At 37.8% G+C, this 25,620-nt stretch overlaps 1 protein-coding gene across 1 annotated transcript; it reads left to right on the forward strand.

Moving 5' to 3' along the window:
• Positions 1-513: 513 nt before the first annotated feature.
• On the forward strand, positions 514-2,279 carry LOC120268634. The gene is made up of 3 exons (XM_039275949.1): positions 514-1,158; positions 1,210-1,382; positions 1,562-2,279. Exons 1-3 carry the CDS (start codon positions 514-516, stop codon positions 2,277-2,279), a joined length of 1,536 nt encoding a protein of 511 aa, XP_039131883.1.
• The last annotated feature ends 23,341 nt before the right edge of the window (positions 2,280-25,620 follow it).

Raw genomic sequence — 25,620 nt, forward strand, 5'->3', positions numbered from 1 at the left:
TATTGTAATCAAGAAATTATGGATTCGGAAAAGTGAAGTACCAAGAGAAGAAGAAGAGTCCTCCAGTTCAGGTTTGAAGATGATGATAAATCAGACAGGTACAATATTATGGTACAACAAGCAATATGTTGACCGAGGTCCTATGAAGTCAACAAGCAAAACACTCCAACGAGTGAAAGTTTCTTGATGTCTCTAAAAGATTCAAAAATCAAAAACAAAAAAAGGAAAAGGAAATAAAGAGGAGGGAAAATAAAAATATTCAAAAAAAAAAGAGAGGGATTTTTTTTTTTGAAAAGAGATTTTTTTTAAATATGAAAGGGTGCCTTGGAAGTTATAACTAATTAATGGGGGCATAAAAACCCTAATATCCCAAATTATTTCCAAAGATTGTTTTTGAAATCAGGAGAAAGAGAAGAAGAAGTCAAAGTCGGTGAAAAGATGAGGATGAAAAGGATGGCCCGCCGTGCTCCACCGACCCCACAAGAAATTGCTGCCTGAATTGCAGAAGTAAGGATGAGAGGGACTGATTCTGGAGAAAGCCCACCAAGGAGAGAAGAATCAAAAGATTTGGGGAAAGCGATTTTTCCTTATGTTTCTTCTCAGGATGCTGAAGTAAGAGAAGCAAGAACATCGTCTCAAGATTTGTCTTCAGGTGTCAAAGACAGAGATGATCTCTTGAGATGGGTTCGTGAGTCTTTTCCAGGTGCTTATGTTCAGAGAGCAGAGGAAGATGAACAGGAGGACTCGGCTAAAGTTGCAGAAGGAGAAGGTTTAGAAGAACAACATGCTAGGGGTGAAGATGCTGTAGAAAAAGAAGCAACCCCAGCACAAGCAGAAGAAGCTGCCAATAAAAGAAGCACAGATGCTCCGACGAGTGCTGAGGAAGAAGCTGCTGCTATACTAAGTGAGGTTATGGGAAATATTCACCAAAATGCTGATGTACCTATAGATACTGACAATATCACTGCACAAGTTACAACAACTCCTCCAACATCAGAAAGTTCACATAGTTCTGATGAGATCCTACTCAAAGATTGTGTTGCCCAGATTGCTAAAGGGAAGAAAGTAGCGTCTGAAAAGAAGGCCCAGTCAAGGAAGAAAATCCAGAAAAAGGAGAAGACTAGCAAGTCCAAAAGAAAGTCTTTCTCAGATCCCGAAGTAGAATCCTCCCCTAGGTATAAGAGAAGGTGTACTGAAGCTACAAAATAGGGGGAGAAATCATCAGCAAGTTCTAAGAAAGAAAAGAAGAAGAAAGCAACCCAACAGGCAAAAGACAGTGATGAAGACAGATTTCGTGACAAAGCATCCGAGAAGAAGTTTGAATCTGTTGAAGGAAGAGGAGTTGTGGTTGAAAGGATGATTGATGAAGGAGCTTTTGAGAAGTATGGGTTAACTGAGCTACTGCAACAAAGAGTTTATACAAGTCTACAACATTTCCAGAAAGCTACAGTTTGTCATTGGTCCAAGAATTTTACAGTAATTTGCTGCCATCTGACAAAGGCATCACTAAAGTTTATGTTCGAGGTAAGTGGATTCTGTTTACTCCTGCTTGTCTGAACAGATTCTCAGAATTCAAACTAGAGGTGAAAGGTAACTGTGAAGAAGGGATTGAGCTGAATGAAGAGGTGCTAAAAGAGATTACTGGAGGAAGAACGGAGTCATGGGGAGTAGAGTCAAGACTTCCAGCCTCCACCATCACAGCCAAGTACAATATTCTGTTTAGACTTGGCATTCAGAATTGGTTACTAGTCCCACTCAACTCCAGTATAGTAAAAGAACTCGCACTGTTATTGTTTGCTATTGGAACTGGCAAGAAGTTTAATCTGGGAAGGCTGATCTTCCAAAATATTGTGAAAGAAGCTGACTGCACAAGCTCCTCTACATCACTTGGGTATCCTGCACTGTTGTTGCAGTATTTGTTACAACATGGAGTACAACTCAGGAAGGGAGAAGTAGTCACAGCAGTGAAGAAGCTGAAAATTTCTCAGAAGCTGTTCAACCCAGGTAAAAAGATTGATTTACCTGTAAGAAGGGTGTCTCCACCATCAATGCCTGAAGATAAAGAAGAAGCAAATCTATTGGTAGCAGAAGAATATGAGAAGATGTTGAAAGAGCAACTAGAAGATGTGGAGAGCAGGCAACGAGCATTATCTGCAGAATTGTTCATCATTGCCAAACAAAAGCAGAAGATTCTATCTCGCCTGGAAATTCTTGAGAAGAAGAAGAAGAGAGAAGACGATGGTCACGACTCAGGGGGAGATGAAGATCAGGAAGCCTGAAGAAAGGGGGAGCTGCCGGAGAAAGTGTAACAAGACTTGCAACAATTCATAAAAACTTCGGCATCAATTATGTCACAAAGGGGAGAAGTATTGCGAGCACCAGACTGACTTGTTTTTCATTTCGTGAACACTTGGACATTTAGTCTTATTGTTTGTGTTGAACATTGTTATGTTTGTCATTTCATTATGGTTAATCGTATTTTGTCTCACTAGTTGCAGTTTGTAATATTTTCTCAAGTATTTTGTAAGCAACTAGATGATATCTTATGTCAGTCCTAGTTTCCGTTCTTCAGTTGATGTTGTACCTGGAAGTTGTAACATCGTCAGTTTAGTCTGTGTCTAGGTCAGTGTTGTAATAGAATATTGTAACAAGAGTCAATCTGGGTGCAGAAGTAGTTGTGTCAAATTATGCCAAAGGGGGAGATTGTTAGTGCAACCGCACTATTTATTGGCATGATTTGACACCTAGACCAAGTGACGTGGCAACTAAGGTGACAAAGCATAATTGATGATGTGGCAAGCATTGTGACATGGCAAGGAGACTTGGAGTGCAAGGCAAACATCTTGAAGATCTTGGTGGAGCTATTTTTAGTAAGTCTATAACATGGAGGCAAATATCTTGAAGATCATGGTGAAGCTATCTTAAAGATTTTGGTGGAGTTATTTTTGGCAATGCATTACAACTTGAAGACAAGATCATATCAAGATCATATTTAGGTGATTTGATTAAAGACTAAATATGGTGGAGCTTAATTAAAGAAAGATCTATTCATGGTGTGAATGAAGACCAATTAAAGATATGATTTGAAGAATCCTTGATGAAGATTGATTGAAGTCTATTGAAGGCAAGATTTGAAGACCAAACTTGGGTGAATTGAAGATCAAGTTTGGAGAATCTTTGAAGACCAAATTTAGGTGGATTGAAGACTAAGTTTGGCAAGTTTCGTGAAGACGCACAAGGACGTGCGCCCCTTGCGAGGGGACTGCGTGATGAGGAACTGAGGAGGTAGGCTAGTTGCCGGCAGTCAGGATCGGGAGATTTGGCTGCATCGACTCAGACTAAGCATGACTGGGAGGTTGATGGGTCTTAAGGTCGTCCGCAACGTAACCAGAACTCAGTCAAGTCAGCAGTCAGGGCCATGTTGCAATTCATGTTACAATAGGAGTTGCAACAGCTAATTTCGGTAGGTTTTTAAATTAGTAGCCGCGGAGATTCTAAAAGAGGTATGTGCTATATTTTGGACCTTGAGGCGTCTATATAATCTACCTTGCTCGTAGATTGTAAGTGTGACTCTTAAGTGACTCTTGAAGGAGAGTATGTGAGCACCAGATAATCTAGAGAGGGTAGTGATCTTTATTATTGAGAGTGTGAGTGACAAGTGTTTGTACTCATCTATTTTTACCTCTTTTAGTGGATTGTTTATCTCCGGGCTTGACACCCCAGACGTAGGCGAGTGGACACCGAACTGGGTTACCAATGTTGTGTGTCTCCTTGTGTTTGTTTGTGTGCTCTTTCTTTATTGGTTTATGTGAGAATTTTATGAGTGCTTAAGTGTTACCTAATACCCACAAACCACACCGGAGGAACTAACACTCTCCAATTCTCAATGCTCAATAACTTTCATTTGTTTTATTACTCCTTACATTTCCTAAACAATTCTCTCCAAATCTTAGCCAAATCATACACAAAGTTAGAAAAAGGATGTCTAAGTTCTTTCAATTTTAATATTCTCAAATTAACATTTTCAAACTTTTCTAATATCTCAAAATTAAAGTATTCATATTTTAAAAAAATTACTCTACTATTTTTTTTATTTTTTTTATTTTTAAATTACTCTTTTAAATTAATTTATATCAATTTTTTTTTTTCATTTGCATTGTCAAGCTATCAATGTGCCCCGGCAAGCTCACTAGAGTGCACGTAAACTTGTGTGCCGCCAAGCAAGATAAACTCTGCCCTGGCATGCTCACCTAAGACCTAGCAACTCCCAACGAGCTCATCATGGCCTATATGGCCGCTAAGGTTTTCGCTAGCATGAGTATTGTTGGTGACCTTTTTCATATATGAATAAGCTTATTGAGGCTAAAATAATTAGTTTCTCCATATCTATGAGAGGTTAAAAAAATTTTGAATTAATAATTTAAACACCAAAATAAAAGATGAAGTTTCATTGGTACCAACTGTAGCGACGCGATGCCTCTGTAAGACTATAGATTACCCGCTTCAGACCAAGAGTTGATTATTACTAATTAATTCATGAGATATAATTAGGATACTAATGATGGCTGACATGCTCATTTCATTAAGAGCAAGATGATATAATTAGGAAGGCTAGATTAATGAATTGAAGTGAGAAAAGGTCTACAATTGGGGGAATGGTCAAACAGAGGGGGCACTGGTGGATGGTCCATGAGAGGATGGAGCGGTCATGTGTCGACGAGGCCATCACGAGAAAAGGTTAAGCACAAAGCTTCAAAGGTTCATTGTACCGATGGGCAAACAAAATATAAAAGTTAAAGGAATTAAAGAAAGGAGGCAGCGGTGATTGGAGCATGGGGTCCTGGTTTCTCTCTAAAGACCATGGATTTCTATGGAGTTCGTTGGGCGTTTCTTTTCTATGGAGTTCATTGGACGTTACTGCTAGATTCTCTTTTAGTTGTAGTTGGACTTAGAAAGGAATTATGATGTAATATAAGTGATTTATCTCTTCTTATCATCATCCTGTTATCATTCTTATTACAATTACTTGTTCTCAATTGATTTATGTTTGAAACCTGCATGCCCATTCTCTTCATTTAGTTATTTCCAAAATTATTCATATATTATTTGCTTGGCCCGATGCTTTCCAAGCAAGTCTATTTGAAACTTCAGGCGCTTCCTTGATTCTAGAGCACTAGACCGAAAGATCACACCTGCGCTACGACCCCACATACTACAGAGGAGTAATCCACTACCCTTGCTAGCTAGCTTAAGAAAGCCTCGGATACCAGACGGTAGACTTCACTTTCGGATAGGGACGCAAGTATATGTGTTGATCGTATAATAAATTGCTCAAAAGCTGGGTATTGATCCACAGGGAAGATCGAGAGTACTAGTACTAATTGCTATCCAGAAAGTTAGCCTAACAGAAAATAGTGGTGAGTGTGAACAAACAAAAAAGCAGGAAATACAAATTAAAAGGAGTGGAGGAGTCACGAGAAGAAAGAATGTCCAAGCATAACATCTCTCTAGGGTTTTGTTAAGTTAAGAACAAAGATTGTCTAAAAAAGCAATCCTATTTGAACCGAGAGATTTCCTAAAGAAAGCTAAACCCCTCATACAAGGGTGAATAGTAATTGATTTGGTACAGTATTGATATAGCCACCACACAATTGCTTTGCACTTTGTAAAATCTTAATGTGGATTAATAAGAATTTTTGAAGTAGATAATCCTTCTTCGGAAGAGATTATCCCTAGTTCCATACAGAATAGAAATGCAATTTCTCCTAAATCTATTCCACATGATTATCAAAAAACACGGAAATCACTTGTTAAGACTGAGGGCAAAGAATTCTCCAAAGTACCTCGATGCTAGGCTTACTCATAATCCTCTCTAATCACGGTATGTCTATACTAGGTGGGTATTTCTACTAGTCACAAAGCACATTAAATATGATAACTAGTGTTTTTCCATGATGGCAATCAAGAAAAACAAACATACAATTAGATTCAAATAATATAGATAGCAAATAAGAAACAAATAAATCTCAAAGATCTACAACTAATGTCAAAAGAGATAAAACGCTAGAGTTCAACTATCCCCAAACATCTACACAACTAGCCATCTATTAATGGAGAGCAAGTATTTAAATTACAAGACATGAAGAGAGATAAGAAAAGCATGAAAATCCCTTTCTCAATCATACCATAAGTTGACTGCCGAAGAACTCCCAAGGACCTTCGACAAATGCCGCCAAGATGGGCTTGACGGCTATGATCTCCTTCTCCACAATGGTGGCATTGATTCTCATCCTAAAATTGACTCCAAAGCCCTGGAGATTCACCCCTCATCTTCCCTTAGCCTCGCCTCTAAAAATAGATCAAAAGATGCCCTAGAAATTCTCGTGAGATCTATTTATACTTTACCGCTTACAGCCTACTTACGAAGTAAGGACATGGTCGTAAGGAGCTACGGATGATGGGTCGTGAGCCTTAAGGGATCATTTATGGCCTTAAGTCTGTCGGTAAGGTCTTCTGTATTGTGTTATGGTCTAGCTTACGATCGTAAGTACTGGACTGTTAGTTTCTCTATGTAGTCATTGTTATACCCTTACGAGCATAAGTTGTGCTTATAAACTCCTCTAGATGGCCTTTTGTGCTGAGAGAGTTCCCTCTTCTTGGTTTCAGGTCTAAAACACTTCTTTTGGCTCTCTTTCATTTTTAAGTGCTACCTAAAGCCTAAGAATACAAAACACACCATGTTTAATATTGAATTCCATAATATAACTCTAAACATGCCTAATGAATGTACAAAATGATATAAAATAATAAAGAATTGTACACTCATTACCTTCTCAGTTGTTTTATCTTTCTACAGTTCCCTCCTCTTGAGGTGGGCTTCACCCTTTATGACTACCTCCCACCTCTCGTCTAGTCTGTAGTGGTGTTTGTCCTTCTTTACTATTTTTTGTTTGTTCTTGGTGCGTTTGTACTGTTCTTTATTCCTCTAATAAATCGGTGGTTTATCTATTTTATTTTAAAAAAAGATGACTTGATAAAAAGAAACAATTCATTAGATAAAGGCTTATAAGCTATGATGAATGGAGCATCCGAGGAAGATGTCAGGTTTGAATCTGGGCTCAACTTTGTGGATTGTGTATAGGCAAAACTAATGGTTATAAAGGCAACCAAATATTCAAAAGGAAGTACAACTTTGTGGCTTTTCCAAAAAAATTTTATTTATTTATTTATTTATTTTAACAAATAAGACAAGCACAAGTCAGGACTTTGTGCAAGGGGACAATAAAAAGGCCCACCAATGCACCCTCACTAGGTTGATATGGAAATTGGGTTGCAAACCCTCTCTTACAACTTGAGACCCTTGCCGCCATTGCGGTTTGGGTATTTCGAAACCCAGCCATGTGCTCCCGCAACATATGTTTTTTATAATGATGTCAATGCTGGTAAATTATGAACCCTCTTTGTTTATAATATATATAATTTTATATTTAAATTAAAAAAAATCTTGTTTGTGTAATATTTAGTAATTCTTATTCAACAATTATTTTGAATTAATGAACTAAACATCCAAATTATGACATGAAAGCTTTTTTACAAAACATAAGCAAACATCCAAATTATTTATTAAAACGATATTTATCTAAAGATTTGTTTTTGTAAATACTCCAATAAAGGCAGGAAGCCATGGCACCTCTTTGAAGCAACAAACATTGTCAAATTCTCTTCATCAGAACCTGAAAAAGTGGTTGATTCACCAAACAAACTGTCATTCTGAGCCACCGAAGAAACTAAGAAAGGGACATATTTATCAAAAAAAAAATCTCATTTATTGGTTCGAAAGAAACGTAGACAAGTTCTGTTTGAAGAATTGCCCAGCGATACGACATTGAGATTAGTTTAGTTGGACATAATTAAATGATCAAACTAAAAAAATAGTTCCATCCAAGAGAAAAATAAAAATAAAAAAACACAAAAAGGAACAACTAAATTACTAATAAACCTTTGGATTAAATTTAATCTCGAAGCAATACACTTGGTAGAAGCACTACGGGAAAAGCATAAATTAAGTGCTTACTGAATGTAAACAGGCACTGATACATGCTAGCTAGTTTTATTGTTCCACTCTTCCTTCTTCTTAGCAATATATGCAGCTCCTTTGGCATCAATATTTGGATCCCCAGGCTCATCACTGCTGAACCTCCTGCTCTCCTTGTCCTCATCGTCTACTCTCACTGAACCTTCAGAGAAGCAGAAGCAAGATGACTGCCCTCCCATCTCTCTCTCTCTCTCTCCCAATATATATATATATATATGAAGGCTTTTAGTTATAAGATAGAAGGGAAGGTAGGGTTCTTAATTTGTTTCTCTCTAAAGGCTCTGTTTTGAGATTGGTATGGAAGGTGGGGTTTATATTTATAGGTTCATTGTGTTGATGAACAAAGGTTGCAACCTCGAAGGTTCCAAGCATCAACAGTGTATTTTGAAGTGGGGTCATGGAATATTTGGAATGAATTGAAAGTACATAAAGTTACTCTGCTTGGTTTCTATGTTCTTACCATTAATGTTGAATTTATTGATGGCGAAGTTGCCATGAAAGAGAGGAGAATCATTGTTTTCACATGGCATGATGAAGTTGGTCCCCCTAACTTATGGTCATTGAATGGTGAATCCCTCCATTTAGATTTCCTGCTACAATAATAATAATAATAATAATAAATAAATAAATAAATAAATAAATAAGTACTTTTTTTATTAGGAATGATGGTTTCAAGGAGGAATTGCCTAGAAAGATCCATGGTCAATTTTGAACATAATAAAAAGATACTGTTAGGTCTTCTTTTTCAGTATGTTTATTTGAATCAATCTGAGCTGTTTTTTTTAATGATTGTTTTATTGTAATCGACAAATTTAAATTCTTATTTCTTGTAGAAATAATTAACTTGTAAAATAAATATTTTTAAATAAAAAAATTCAAACGCATCTATATTACTTTTTTTTATAAAAATGATTTTGTTTTAGAAAAAGTAAGGGCACATTTGGATTTATTTAAAAAAACAATAAGTGTTTAGCTTATATATATATATATATATATTTTTTATATAGAAGTGTTTCTATTTGGTGTGAAAAAAAAACATAGAATGATGCCTGCTAAAAAGAGAATAGTTTTTATTTTGTAAAGGTTGTGTCACATTCATTGTGACTAGTTATTATAGTTCGTGCCATCGTCGATATACGATGGATCTAACTTGCGTTCATCAATGCAGAATCCCCTTGTCTTTTCACTTGAGGGAGCCTCATCGGCTTTGACATCAATTCATGGTGATAACATCCATATTTCACTGTGACATGATTGAATCAAGGGCACTTGCTGTCCCATTCCCATAAGGAGCATTGGCAACATCAGCACCAACACTAAATGCAATTCCTGCAGTCGTTAGTCATTAATTGTAGTTCTTGGGTGGGATGCCAGGTTTTCTGGAATCCTCTTAACTTTTTGGCCATTGTAACCTTTCAAAGGAATGCCAGGTCTCACATCTCACCTCACTGTCCTTTAGAGGAATGCGAGGTCATTTTGGAAGTCTTAGGGTAGCATGGTTGATAGCGAGAGATGCAAAGGGGATCACTAGTGCGAGCAAATATGGAACTTGGCCATTTAGTTATCGGTTGCAGCGAGATATATGTGTCCTAGGTCGCAAATGCCTTTTCTCTACCTCTCCCTCTTATTGATGCTTACCAATCATACTCAAAATATTCATGCATAAATATACATTTCAAGGGCAAGTCGAGGGCTTTCTAAATGTGCACTTGAAGAATACCTGAGTGGTTATTTTAATGCCTTGACCATCAATTCTGCAATGTGATGGCATAATTGGCATATGCAGAGAGTTTTATTTCTCTTGTTGCAACTTGGTTTTGGTTGCAGCTCAGGTGGGATTGATCCAAGAAGATGCAGAAAACCATCAAGAGGAGAATAACAATTATGGCGTGAAACCTCAACTGTTATATAAATTGAATGCCATTCATAGAAATTCTGGATTTTCGGAAGGAAGATTTGCATTCCCACGAGCCACTCTATACTAAAAGATGTCCCTCTACATCTAGTAGCAATTGTCACAAAGCAAAATACGGTGCGCCTCGCCTAGTGGCATCAGTGTTTAATTTTAGATGCTTGTTTTACCTTTATAAGAAAACACCAAATTTCATCTTAGAAATAACACACCAAAATTACTTTTTATAAGAGCGATGCAATATTTATCTACTAGGTTTCCCGAATATATTTCCTAATGACATGGATGCATGCCAAATTGGTATCCACATCATCAACCACATCATTCTTTTTTTTCACAAACTTTAAATTCAAACTATAAAATCCTAAACTTTAAAAACTATATAAAAAATTATAAAAACCTAAACCTAAAACAATAAAATCTTAAACTCAAATACTAGAAAACCATATGCCCAAAATTCTAAAACTCTAAACCCTAAATACTAAATCCTAGATCATAAATTTTAAACATTAAACCCTAAATCCTTAACTCTAAACATTAAACAGTAAGGGGTTTGTAGTTTATGATTAAGGATTTATTGAAGGGTTTTGGTTTATTATTTATAATTTAGGATTTAGATGATAAAGAAAATTCAAGTTTATTTAAATTAAAAAAAAGGAGAAAGATTAGGTAAGAGAAAGAATGATGTAGATGTTGGTTGATATGGATACCAACTTGGCATATATGTTACGCTATTTGAGAAACCAATCATGTAAAAATATCATTACTCTTTTTATAAAATAAATATTTCCAAAAAGAGAGAGATTATCCCACGGACGCGGTTCCATGGTAGTTACGATGGAACCAAGATGTGGCTCATCTTCACCGGTTCGGTTGCTTTAATTTAATAACTTTTAGAACAAAGGGCAACAATCTCTTAAGATAATTACCAACATATCCCTTATATAATAAATAAATAATAAAATTTATAAACTTATAGTTAAGAATGAGCCACATTTTAATTCCGTGGTAATTATCACGGAACTGAATCCACTGGATTGTAATCTTTCTGAAAAAACAACCATATTTAAATATTTTTAAAAATTATTGATTTTATAATTCAAATAAAGTTTGAAAAAAAAAATATCCAAATAATGACTTAAAAAAAGCAACGGACGAAAGAAATTCCAAAAAAAAAACATAAATTAAATATTTACTTTTATAAATAAATACAAATGGAATTTTGTTTATCGAAACATTTATTAAATAATAAAAACATTATAAGCACACATGTCATAAATAAATCCACCAACAAAGTTAGTCCTCTTAATGACGCTGTGATTATAAGATAAGATGCTACCACTGAATATATAAAAAAAGATAATTTAAAAATTAGAGGAACAATAGATGTTGTTATTACAATTCACAAATAATTGAAGATATATTCAGTGATCAAACATAGATAAAATAGGATAAAAGTTAAAAAACATCATTAAGGAATCTTGTTGTTCCTTATCTATTGGAATGTGAAGAATTGGTCGGCTCGAAAGCAATTAAGCAAAGTTGAAAGGAATCAAAGAAACCACACGCAAGCAATTGCACTGTATATATGAGTCAATAACTCATGCTTTTATGGCCTTTCTTTGGACGGTGGGATACTTTAGTTTTAGTGCATATCAAAAAAATTTTATTTAAAAAATAAATAAATAATTTTCTCACTCACACATTGTTGTTTGAGTTTGAATACACACGTTTTATCTCGTTTATAAAATAAAAAAAAAGACTTTTTTATTATAAAGATAAAAATAAAAAATGTTCCCATTTCATAGATGTCACGCCTGTCCATAGGACTAGCACGAGACAACCGCCGTGACAAAATGAGGAGAGACATACACCACTCAACTTTCAAGTCACCGCAAATCTAACAATTTTCCTGAGATTATACAAAACTGAACAAGAATTACAAATAAGAATTATACAAGGCATGGAACACAATAATTGCACACGGAAGCAAGAACTTCAACTGAGTAGGTTAACATAGTTCAAGATGACATACAAGTTACAAATACAACCCTGGTTTCCAAGAAATTGGGTAAATGTGAAAGTAATACAAATACGGAGTTAATGACACTAGTGGATCCATGTTCCCTATACAATGAAACCATGTTAAAAAATAAGCATATACAAAATTCGAGATGAAGATGAAGGAGATATGCAGTTGCCAAGCACTTAGCCTCATCGCGACACCTCTAAACATTAAAGCTTAGAAAATGAGGGAGAGCGTGAATAACTAAAGTCACTCAGTGAGTGGATAATCACAATTTTAAGAGAATATGAAATCAAACCCTCTAAATTCAAGTAGACAACCTTTCGCAAGTATACATATATCCTTAAAACATTTCAGCAAATATAAATATCAACATATATATATATATATATATATGTTCCATAATGAGCATAATAAACAATTTGATCAAATGAAGATAAAAGTAAATTTCACCTCAAAAATTATCAATGAAAACATCTTTCCAAAAAGGTATTTAAATCCATAAAAAGCAAAGTCCACAATTTAACAATTTGATTCGAGAAGTCATCATTTTGTAAAATCTGTAATGTAACACCGTTCTCAAAACCATAGCCTAAAAACCTCTCCAATATTAGCCTTTGTCGCGACTAAGTTAAGAGCCGTCAAGGTTTTCATACCATTGACGTTGACCCATTGAGACTGTGTGTGGTGATCTCTAGGTTCTCGGTGTATTACCCCATTGAGAGTTCCACGTAATCAGCTGAATCGGGTACCAAATATGAACTAGGTCCCACCACACAACCTCCCATTTGGCCAGACCATGAGGACCATGATAGGAAAACAAGCATATATGCCAATTGCGTAATAATAGTGTACGTGAATGCAGAGTGTCGGGCCACAGGAAAGAAAGTGAGTATTAGTAATAGCCCTAATTATGAAAAATAGCCTAAGTGATCGAGTGATGTGTATATGAACAAAATAAACTAAAGTAAGAAATATGGAAACAAAGTAGGATAAAAATCAAGGGAAGAAACGGTGTGATGGCATAGCATCCCTCTAGGGTTATAAAGAGCAGGACAAAGGTTCTTTAAACATGTAATCCTATTTTAATTGAAAGGTTTCCAAAATTATACTAAACCTCGATTTCTCAGGCGAAGAGTAATCGAATAGGTGCAAAGCTAATACATACATCCACACAATTGCATTAACACTCTATGAATCTTTACTTGAGCTAATGACAGTCTCTAAAGTAGATAATCTCTCCCGTAGAGAGAGAGAGATTATCCCTAATCCAAATTCAAAGTAAAGATGCGATTTCTCCTAAAATCTACTCCCCATGATTGCAAAGATCATGGAGATTATCACTAACTCACTCAAAAGGATTGCGGGAGACAAAGTCTCCTAAAAACCCTAACCTGAGTCGTACTCACTATCCTCTAAAATTGCTGCATGTCTATGCTAGGTGGAATTTTTTTTTCTCATTACAATGCACATTAGACCTATGAAAACAAGGGGTCTCTCACCACAGTTGCAATCATTCGATAAAACAACTCAATTAGACTCAAATAAAGATGATTGTAATTAAGATAACAACTAAAGCATCAAAGATCCAACAACCAATGTCAATGAAATAAATCCTAAAGTTCAACTATGCCCAAACATGTTCAAATTAGCCCTTTATTAAATGGAGGGAAAGCATTAAAGATACAAATAATAGGAGGAGACATGAAAAACATGAAAACCCCCTTCTCAATTGCGCCAACGGAGGATAGCTGGAGAAGCCCTAGGAAAGCTTCCACGCATGCCGCCAAGGTGAACTTGATGAATGTGGATCCAAATAGCCCCTTGAGTGCTGGAGATTCTTCTCCTTTCTTCCCTTAATTCACCTCCAAGAATTACCCAAAAGAAAATAATAGAATGCCCTAAAAATCCTTATTAGTTCTATTTATACCTAACTGCTTACAGGCTACTTACGGGCGTAAGGACATAGCTGTAAGGGAGATGGAGAAGGTAGTCGCAAGCCTTACGGGTCCACTTACCGCTGTAAGTCACATTTGTAAGTTTTTTTTTTGTGTTACGATCCAACTTATGGCCGTAAGCGCTGGACCGTAAACTTCACAATGTTAATCTTGCAACTGCCCTTACGGGCATAAGTTGTGGTCGTAAACTCCTCTGGATGGTCCTTATGGAACATCCTTACTAGCGTAAACTTTGCTCACAAAGTACTTTGATTTGGCTCTGAATCCCCCTTTATGGGCATAAGCATACGCACAAGGTTCTCTGGAATCTACTTACGGGTGTAAGGTTAGCCATAAGCTGCTCGAAAGTAACTCAATTTGCCTTGTCCTTATTTAAATGATACTGAGAGAGCTCTAACTCCTTCATTTAAAGTATGGAATGCTTCTTTTGGCTCTTTCTTGTTTTGAAGTGCTACCCTAAGCTTGAGAATGTAAAACACACAAGATTTAGCATCAAATTCCACAATATGGTTTTAATACATGCCGAATGAGTGGACAAAATGATATAAAATACATGAACATTATATACTTATCAAGTTCCCCCACACTTAAGCTTTTGCTTGTCCTTAAGCAAAAATAAAACATTACAAACCAAGTGGAGAAAGTGTGAGATCTCCGATGCTCAAGAATTGGGGAGTTTTACAAGTAGCTCGGGTCTCAACAATACAGGAATGCTAAAAACTTCAAGTTCTAAAGATAGTGAACACTCTATTCAAGGTTATCATTGTGTGTGATACAACTCTCTACTTCATTTTCTTTGGCCTTGAGGACTTCAAAAAGTAAAAGTTTACAAATAACTTCTTATTTGCATGGTGGTAGCTTCACACAACTCTTATGGTAGCCTTTTCCCATGAGCTTTCGTTGAGCGGCTTTCATGCTTAAGAGAGGTAGCTCTTACCACATCTTTTACTAGAATGCGGTAGCTTTCACTCACCTAAAGAGGTAGCTCTTTCTCTCGTTAGGGTATAAATAGTATCCAACTTATCTAGTGTAGCTTCACACTTCAAAACAGTAGCTCTTTCCATTTCTCAACTTTTCTTTTATTTGTTTTCCTTCTTCAAAAAAAATTCTTTCAAATTTGCAAAAAAAATTCTTTTTTCCATTCAACCACATGAAGTAAAATGAACAAAACTAAATAAAGCCCAACAATAGTCTAAGTTGTTACAATAGAGAAGTTGTGTGCTCTAATTAAATGAATAGCAAAGAATAGAGTCCACACTAAAAAAATATAGAACTCAAAATGGAACAAACTTGCATGTGTCCATCCTAATACTAAGAAACTCCCTACTATATTACAAATACACCATCGTAAGTCATACTTGGTATGCAAAAGAATTAACAATGAAACTTAAATCCTTCCCCCGCACTTAATTCATACATTGTCCGCAATGTGTGTAAATAAAAGATATACAAGTCAATGTAAACAAGAATGGAAGGGGAATGGAATATGATTACTTCCCCGGTTCACATTGAAGAGTTCATTAATGCTTGGAATTGACCTAGTGTGTCCATCGTTGTGCCCTAGCAGTTGGGGGTCACTCGAGGTCAAGAAATGACCGAGTGGGCATCCCCTTTATAATTGTGGATATTGGGTCTTGCATATAAGTCCTGTAAAGTATAGAAAAGAAAATTAACACTCAACAAAATAAAATAACAAAAACTGAAACTGAAACTAAAATCCACTAAAAGTCTCAAAATAGATACAAAATAGGCAAGACCAACCCTTGCCAAAATGTTAAATATAAAGTTTACAAATGAAAGAAAAAATGAAATAAAAGAACTAATGCTCGGCGGCATCTGATGTTGTAGAATTGGTCGGTGGATGTCGAGATGAAGGAGTAGTCGATGTCGGAGGAACTATAGCAAGAGGAGGTACTAGGTGGGATTAAAGATCCAAGGCACGGATGAGGTCAGCCTAAAGCCGTGCCTGGGTCGCCAGGATGGTCTGTTGGTCCTCATGTAGCTATTATATCTTAGGATGCAGCACTTTCATATCTTATCTGCGTCAGGGAGGAAGTGCTTAAATGGATGGGCCTACAGGCTTAGTGATCAATGGCAGGGAGGAGTCGTTGTCAGACCTATTGTCTGACACCTTTCTTGCGTCCTTTCCCCTATTAGTGCTTGCTCAATAGGACCCAAGGCAAGAACATACTGGGAGCTGCAACTGACGACTATCCCCATCAGTTGAAGTGTGTCCATGTTGAGGGGTGCCGACCCGCCTGCAATCTCCTGGCCCTGGAGCCGATTTGCCAGCCCCATCCATCTAATTAATCCTATGATATAGGGGCCGGTGAAGATCACATGTAGACATACATGCTGGTCCTGATGAGAGATGAAGTCTGCCAGCGTGTAGTCAAGGTGGATGGGATGACACTCAACTAGACTGAATAGAAATGAGAGCTCTTGCCATCCCACTACTTCGGTGCTGTCACCTCGCCTTTCCAAAGATCAAACGATGATAGCGTGTACATACCTGAGAGCTGCCGTGTAATAAATAAGGCCATAGTGAGGCCTCGGCTTGTAGCTCCGTCCCCAGCTTATGTTCTACCACATTCCCTGAGGCGTGACGCCAGGTGGAAAGTAAATCAGAAGCTACTCGCACTAAGGGCCTGTTAAACCCTCCTCCCCTAACCCTTGGTCCACCTCGAAGGTGGATAAGACCTCAAGGGTTGTGTCTTAGTATGCTTGCTCTTCGAATGAAAAAGAGTTAGCTCCATCCTCTCGACTGCATTATACCCCTCACTTCCTCATCCAACCCAGCTGAATGAGGGTGGGCTAATCTACCTTACAGGATTGGTTAAACCGCTTTTCGCCCTTAAGCGGGTGAACATTTCTTGGAAGTGAATCTCCTGAAATATGGGAACCGAGGGGACTAGATGGGTAGATATCTCCTCTATGGCGGCCACTAGAGCTGAGTTGGAAGCCTCAACCTGATCCCATTTGGATGGCCTAGATGCAACCTTCTTCGCTCTAATCATGCTTTGTAATAGAAAAAAAATGATGTTTACAACATATATATACGAAAATTTATGGGTTTATTTCATTCATGGCCACAAATGTTTGCACATTATAATGCTGTGGCCACAAAACTTTTTTTTATAACACAAAAGCCACTTAACTTTTCTCCGATTGCACCTGTGGCCATAATGGCATGCTTTAAGGATGTTTCCAGCAAGTTTGCTGATGTGGCGCTGATGTGGCATTAACATGGCACTGACATGGCATCGAAAATAGCCTTAAAATAAGCCATTATGGCCACAGGTGCAACCAGGGCAAAGTTAAGTGGCTTTTGTGTTATAAAAAAAAGTTTTGTGGCCATAGCATTATAAAGTACAAATATTTATGGCCATGAGTGAAATAAACCACAAAATTTGTTTAAAACAGGAGTGCTTACGATCGACTTATGCGAAGGCTTACGACAGTAAGACTCGGGGAAAGTCACCTTATGGCGACCTTACGACCGTAACCCACAGGCTCAAGCTGTAAGGACCACTCCTACATAATGGAGCTCAAAAATTTACAAATTATCGATCTAAAACATCTATAACACATTGCAAATCATTCATACACCAGTTTTCATATAAAATATCATTCAATTGACTCAAGAATTATGATAAATTAAGATTACATTTGATACAAAGAAGAAGAAGACAAGCAGGCTAGTGAAGAGCTTTAGGAATGGTCCAAACCCATTCAAAAACACTCAAAATCAAAAAAAAGGGAGAATGAGGGGAAGTAAATGGCAGGAGCAAACAACATCGATGACCAAAATCTAGTGAGAAATAATTCAAAATGAAAATCAAAGGTCGTCGACGGTGCTCAAACCCTAGGTACTTACCGACGTAAGCCATGATCATAAGTCTCTTTGAATAAACAATTATGGGGTGCGTACATCCGTAATGGCCTGCCCTGTAAAGTTACATCTCCTTTATAACCGAGGTTATGACCATAAGAGCCTTTAAATTGTAGCTTTTACACAAAGGAAATTTCTTCTCATCACAAAGCACATCAAACATATGAAAGGGTCATAAAGAAATTAACAACAACAAGAATAAAAGCAAAGGGGTGGAAGAACCAAGTAGACTATTGTTGAGTTTTGATAAAAAGAGAGCAATGCCTCAGGATAATTCCTCAGTGCCCAAGATACTGACTTGAGTCTAATGCCTACCAAGGTACATTCTAAGATCCTTGTGGTTTCTCAAAAACAATGTTGCATATAAGGCTATCAAATAAGCCAAGTTGTACAAGTGTAACTATGGGCTTCATACACGTCAAGTTTTGCAACTACACTAGATAATCACAACTATGGTAATCCACGTGTGGTAAGTTTTACACAAGCTTCTACGCATATCAAGCATACCAAGTTATCGAAAACACATGAATAAACACAAGAAGATAATAGAATTAGATAGGCATTAGAACTCCAGTAGTAAAAGTTTAAGAGAGAACATAGTTCACAATCCGGGGGTATTGTGGAATGGTTAGCCCCTCATGAATTCATACAAATGAGAGAGAAAGATAAAAACTAGGAAGAGAGACATCTAGACTTTCCCCTTTCACAAGATCTCCTCAAATGTACTTCAAGAACTCCAATGGGATGGAAAACTCCACTTCTCCTATGCCTCTAACTCACCCTTGTCCTCCTTAGCTCAAGTGGTGATGGCTGATCATCATTCTCTTTAGAGTTCCCCCACTGGAGAAGAAGACTCCAGAAGGAAATACACTAAGAAACCCTAAATTAAGGAATTAAAAAGAAGTTTTCGGGCTCGACACGTGCTCTTCTTGGAGCTTCTGAGTGAAAAGGGACTAAGTATCATCCAAAGGAAATCACGGGGAGAGCATGGTCATGCTCCACCTATGCTCATCTTGAGCACACCCATGAAAGGAGCACACAGATCGTGCTTCCCCTGAAATTATAGGCTACTCTTAGCCCAAGGTAATCATAGGGAAAATAGTACCCTTGTGCTTAGACCCGTACTCCGGCTGATAAATAAAGGAGTCCCAGACAGAGAAAGCCATAGGAAGATGGCATGCCCGTGCTCCGCCCATGCTTGCATTGGATACTTAGAGGAATTGTCTTCTTTGGGTTGTTTTGTCCCTGATTTCACTCAATATGTGTTACGAGCCCTAAAACCTGCAACAAAAAACATACGCAGAATAGCATCATTCATAGACAAAATGTGCTAAAAGAAAAGCTAAAGAGTGCATTGGAGGCATGGAAAATATGATATAAAATACACTCATCAAATACCCCACACTTGAATCATTGCTTATCCTCAAGCAATTTCAGTTCAATATAAATGAAAGGATGAGTGCATGACCTCTGATCTCATTAATATAGAAATCACTAAAGTTTAGAGGGATTAGGCAGTTAAAGACAAGATCACAATTGCTCAAATAAAAACCTCACTCTTGTTTCAAAATTCTAATAAGTGTGTGTACCCATGAGTTGAGTGCCCCATGTGCCACTATGTCAGCAAAATGAATAGAGACTTTAATTCTTACTAAACTAACTAGGTAGTAGCTTCATACATCTCGAAGATAGCCCTTTCTCCCTGTATGTCATCAAATGTACACTTATAATGCCCAAAATTTGACTACTCAAGAGCGTCTTTCACATTTCAAGGCAATAGCTCTTTCTACCATCTTTTTACACAATAAAAACAAGTAACCAGTAGGGCATTCCATGAGGAATCTGACTTTCTAGTTTTTTATTTTTTTTATTTATTATTTTTAAATAATGAGAACACACAAGTCTTTGAAAATTTTTTTACCCAAATAAGTTGTTCCACAACTCGGGTAATGTGAATTGATCTAGGTTTTTAACACAAGAGTGAGTAAACAATTTGGCTCATCATAAGGGTCTTAACACGCACAATCCTGCTAAACTTAAGATTTTCTATCAACAACAATCATAGATCATCCTAAGTCATGCAATCGTCGATAAAAATAAACAAGAACCCTCCCCCACACTTGAATGGTGCATTGTCCTCAATGTACAAGTATAGGCAGTAAAGTTTAAAGATTGAGAATCGAAGTAAAGAGGGGGTTCATATGACTTTCTTGAAAATGAAGAGTGATGTTGCCACTCTCAACGTGCATTCCATTATCCAATTCACTACAACCATTCCTAAGATGAGATGAGAGACACATAAGTGAAGCTCAATAGTACAAGTACAATAACATAATAAAAATTAAAGTTGCAGAAGGAAAGTACATCAAAATAAACAAACCAAAATGCCAGTTTAGTAGGGAACATCCCTTACTAACTGAACTCACACAGATCTAACAAAATATGAAAAGAAGTACAAGTCCATATATTGGAAATTGAAAATAAAAATAGCTACAAAAAGATCAGAATAGAATGCTCTAAGAAGAAGAAGAAGCATCGTCAGATGAAGATGAAGCAAAGTCCTCAGCCCTAGCAGTAGTATCAGTCCCCCTAGAGGTGGTGATTAGATGGGAGATGATGGCTCAAGGGATAGACGAATTCCCAAGTGCTTGGCAATCTTGGTGACACTTCGCTGAAGCCACCGAAATGCCGAAGCAGAACAAAATAACCTGGTCAGTGTGGCTCGAGGAGGCATGTGGTGATGGTCAGGATCTTGGTCGAGTAGCAACGGCAGTAGGAGGGGAGGAGCAAGGGTAGCAGTAATAGTATTAGTAGGGCGTCGTATACGATACTCGATCCCTCGTGCGATGTGAACCCACTTCAGCATCCCCATCGACCTCAAGGTCTCGAGGGATATGAAGGTGACTCCACCTACTACTCAAATATGATTAGTCTCCTTGAGAATGCCCATCCCCTAGATTAGTCTAGTGATGTGTGGGCTTATAAAGAATGATCTGATCCGAGGGATGTGTCCCCTAAACGACAATAGAGATGGTGATAAGTTCTTGTGTATAAGTAATAAGAAGTATTCTTTTCTTACATTGAGCATCACTTTTATCCGATGTTATTATTTACTCATGTGTATTTGTGTTCTTTTGTGCATTTGGGGTTGTGGAGTCAAGTTTAGAAGAAAAAAGAAGCAAAAGTAGATCGTGGATGCGATTCTTGATGAAGTACTTGGATTGAACAAAGATAAAGACACAAGTTGTGCTCAAAGACATGAGAGTGTGTGCCAACTTCCATTGTGCTCAAGTGAATACGCAAAGTGGAGGGGCACAAAGGTAGTCACACTCATATGTTCCAATTTGTGCAACATTAGCAGGAGCTTCGTCAATGGGATTTCATTGAAGAAATGACACGATCTACCACATGAATGTGTGCCCATTCATGTGGCTCGATGAAAAAAGTGGATTCGGGAACATTTTGGCAAATTACTATAGCATTTTATTATAGCAAATCGCTACAGCAAAATTAATATAGTAGTTACTGTTCACAGCTCGCAGAAAACTTATTTTTGGAAATCCACACACCCTTGTGGATGCCCGATTTTAGCCCCTATAAATACTGTGTTTTGAGGATTCTTGAAGGATCTTTTTCCTATCTTTTGCCCATCCTTCGGCATCGAGTTTCTATGGAAGATAGCTATTGGGAGAGTTTTCTTCGCCATGGATTCGGCGAAGTGTGCCCTAGTAGGTTCTTGGACTTGTAAACCCTAGCCCTACACAATGTGAGGTGTCTAGAATATCACTTTCCACCGGGGCATAGTGTAGGGTTAGTCATGGTTAACCTTAGGTTTGGGACCGTGCATCTTTGGATTCCACGACTCATTAAACATTAGTTAGGAGGCATAATAATTAGTCTTGCACTTGAAACAATAATTCTAAAGTGAGAAATGTCCGGGTATCCCATCTTTTTATCAATTACCTCTCCTTATTCCTATTGCTCTCTCTTTTCTTTCCTTTATTTTCATTTGCATTGATATTGTTCACACAACTCATCAATCGTTTTCACTATAGTTAAATAATAATACTTGTGTTTTTGAGCACTATTCTTTGTGGATATGATTACCCACTCACCATGGTACTTTATTACTTCGATAAACCATGCACTTGCGGTACACACATGCAAGTGGTGTGTCAGATGGCTACCTTATACCCCAAATGCATCTGAAACCCGTTAAGCATAGACATCAAGAAATTGAAATCTCATTGGCTAACAACTCTTGTACTGTCACCCCGACCTATCAAAGTGTGGCTAAGCACGAAATGAATGTACCTCAGAGTCAGAGTGTAGACGGCGTAAGCCTTAGACTGACGTGGGTTATAGGTAGGGTTAATACTGAGTGTCCTCTAAGCATCCTCTTGAGACTCTCTAACCGGCCGGGATATCAATAGCGAATCATATGCAAGAGTTCGAGTAAACTCTGCATCATAGATTCCCAGCCGAATGGAGAACTCAGTGAGACCCATCCGAAGTAATGTATCATACACCTGAAACTGGATCGAATCCCTACGATGAAAGGCTACAGTACTACGGGATAGCTAGAATATAGCCAACACCTCGAGTGCCAACTGTTCGTAGGTGTTACTGGTAATCATGAACAGCTGCCGCCAAACTCCAGCACTAAGCATCTATCGACCTCATCCTCCAGTCCAACCTCATGTAGTACTTCCCAATCTATTTCCCTTGATTCGCCAAAATGAGGTTGATGAGTGCAATTCATATCATGTTTTTCTTACTCGCAAGTAACACTTTGCTTGCTATTTAGTACCTTTTGTATATATTCAATACTATACTGGGTGTTTTTGTTCATAGATCAGGAATTTTGGGCTCAAAAAAATTTGGAGTGAATTCAACGACAAAACGTGCAAGGAATAAAGAATTTTTCTAAATGTCCAAGCCAAGCACAAGAAAAGCACAATCATGCTCTGTCCCCATAATTTTCTCTATCTGGAGTTACTTGGGTAGCTGATCAAGCAGGAGGGTGCTCTTAGGACGAGCACAGTCGAGGCATGGTCGTGTCTGACACAGTGGTTTTCTCTGGAATTGAAGCACTATCTACTAGCGGGGAAAGTACACCCAGGACGATCCTTCCATGGTCCCGCTAAAGCAAGGTACGGGTAAATCTTGACCATGCTTCTTCCCTATGAATATCCCTAGTTGACACTTAGCCGATTGACGCAGAGCACCACAGGAGAGCACGGTCTAAGCACGACCGTGCTTAGACCGTGTCGAGCCCAAAAACACCCTTTTTAACTCCAGCTTCTACGGTTTCTCTTCATCTTTTATTCGGGGATTTTCTTCTCCACTGGGAGAGCATTGATGAGAATGAAGATCAAGCTTTACCGCACCACCTAAAGGGATCAAGGTCGAGTTGATGACTCAAGGAAAGTGAAGCTAGCTCATCCATGAGGCTATTGAAACATAATTGAGAGGAGTTTTGTAAAAGTGGAGACCATGAATTCTTACCCTAGTTCTTCCTTTCTTTCTTCTCAGTTGCATCAATTCATGAGGGGCTAACTATTCCGAGGAACCCTGAGATGTTGATCTATGTTGTTCTTGACACTTGAATGTAATTTTCTTTTATTTATGCGGTTTTAATATATTCTTGTGTTTAACATGTTTTTACATAACTTGATGTGCTTGATTTGTGTAGATGCTTGGGTAAAACTTGACGTGCGTGGATTGCTGTAGTTGTGATTGCCTAGTGTAGTTGCAAAACTTGACATGCTTGAAGGTCGTAGTTACCTTAGCAACCCTTGATGTTTTTGAAAGCCATAGATTCAATATAGCTTTTGAGCACCAACAAGGATCTTAGATGTACCATTGTAGGCACTAGATTGAAGTCAATATCTCGAGCACATAGGAATCGTCCCGGGAATTGCTCTCTTGCACCGAAACCCAATTCTAGTCTTCCCGTCAGTACTATCCATTTCTTGTTTTCCTTATTTATCTTTTGTAATTCTTCAACCAACTATGTGATTTGCTAGACACTAGAGGAGTAATTAGTGCTAGAAGTCTTGTCCCTATGGTTCGACAAACTTAACCCCTCAGGGGTATCGCTTTATTACTTGTAATGATTCGTGCACTTACGGAGAATACATCAGAGGTCAAGATAGTCATTTGTAATGATCTTGGTATACTTGTAAATGGAAGACAAGTGCCAAGTTAGTAGATTGGGCTGGCTCCTCAAGTCGAGGCCTCTTTTGACGATGATAACCCAGATGACGATGTGTGTTTCCTCGGCATAGTCTATAAAAGAAACAACTTAGTTTAGTTCAAGGATTAAAGATTTTAGGAGAAGCACGGTTGTGCTAGGAGCGCATAAACTATGCTCTCTAGGAATGCAGGAGCATGCTCCAGCTGCTATTGGGCTCTGAACAAAACAAGAGAAAAATCATGCTTCGAGAAGGGCAAAATCTTGCTTTGGGGGTGATCTTCTGCCATAAAAAACCTAAGGACTAGCATGCTCATGAAGCTATTAACATTAACAAGATTCATCTAATTTAAGCTATATAATGTACAAAAAGCATTTACAAATATAAGGAGCATGAAATCATTAAGATAAGGTCCTTAAATAAAACTACGATGCCTACTGGAGTTAAGAAAAACAAGTGCGTAGTTGAGGAGCAAAACAACAAACATATGGTGAGCACCAGCAAGACTCTCTAGAAAATGAACGAAAAAGGTGGAAGAGTGGAAGGCAAAGGAGAAACGACGAGGAGAGCTGACTGTTGATGGCTAGGGTTTTAAGGATAAAGGAGAAGCCAACTAGTTGCAACCAATCACACCCACAACACATGCATGCTCACGTGCCAATTAGGGTGACTGCGTTGGAAGAAACACGGTTGTGCTCAACCCGTGCATCCTCCCTATGATTATCTTGGGATAGTTCCCCAAGACATCAAGAGATGAAGTACTGAAATTGTGCTCACCGGTAAGCACTCTCATGCTCGCCTGTACTCGCCCTAGAATGCTTCATAACATAGGAACCGAGAAAATCATAGCTTGAGCATGGGCGTGCTCTACTCCTGCTAGGCCCAAAACACTCAGGACTTGGCAATCTCCCTTAAATTCTATATAAAAAATTAATATACACAAGAGAAATCCACATAATAGACATTTACGCAGCTACATGAATATGGTGCTAAAGTATCATTTCAAAACATAGAGGAGCGATAAAACTAACTAAAAAAAAACACTTGGGTTGCCTCCGAAGGAGTGCTTCTTTAACGTCACTAACTTGACGTACCTATACACATCAAGGAGGTTCGTGAAATCGAGACCTCTCATGGCCACCTCAAATGCAGTTACATGAATATGGTGCTAAAGTATTAATTAAACTGATCTCACTCAAAATTCAAAAAAGACGATCAAGTTAAATACAATTGATGGAGCAGATGGCTTCCTTTTCCTTTGGATTACTTGCTTCCACAAATTCTTGGCACAGGAGAATTTTTTCTTTGATGGCTCATGAGTCAAGGGAGTTCTTGTGATCTCCACGTCTTGATAGCATAATTCTTCCACCAACTCTTCAAGTCCATCTGCCTCAAGGTGGGTCATTTTCCAATAACTCAGATAGTTCATCATTCATGAATATGTCCTGCACATACTCAGAAAAAAAAAATCAACAACAACATCAACAAAATAACAAGTATCATCAAAGTCCAAAGTGTGTCTTATCGAGTCTCGAAGCTT

The sequence above is a fragment of the Dioscorea cayenensis genome, chromosome 9 (assembly GCF_009730915.1).
Source record: "Dioscorea cayenensis subsp. rotundata cultivar TDr96_F1 chromosome 9, TDr96_F1_v2_PseudoChromosome.rev07_lg8_w22 25.fasta, whole genome shotgun sequence".
Lineage (NCBI taxonomy): Eukaryota > Viridiplantae > Streptophyta > Magnoliopsida > Dioscoreales > Dioscoreaceae > Dioscorea > Dioscorea cayenensis.

Bases quoted from the DNA above. Each gene is read 5' to 3' on its own strand.
- LOC120268634 (XM_039275949.1), top strand. From the start codon at position 514: ATGAGAGGGACTGATTCTGGAGAAAGCCCACCAAGGAGAGAAGAATCA. The intron at 1,159-1,209 runs GTAGAATCCTCC...GCTACAAAATAG, and splicing joins AGTCTTTCTCAGATCCCGAA to GGGGAGAAATCATCAGCAAG. The intron at 1,383-1,561 runs GTATGGGTTAAC...TTGTCTGAACAG, and splicing joins GATGAAGGAGCTTTTGAGAA to ATTCTCAGAATTCAAACTAG.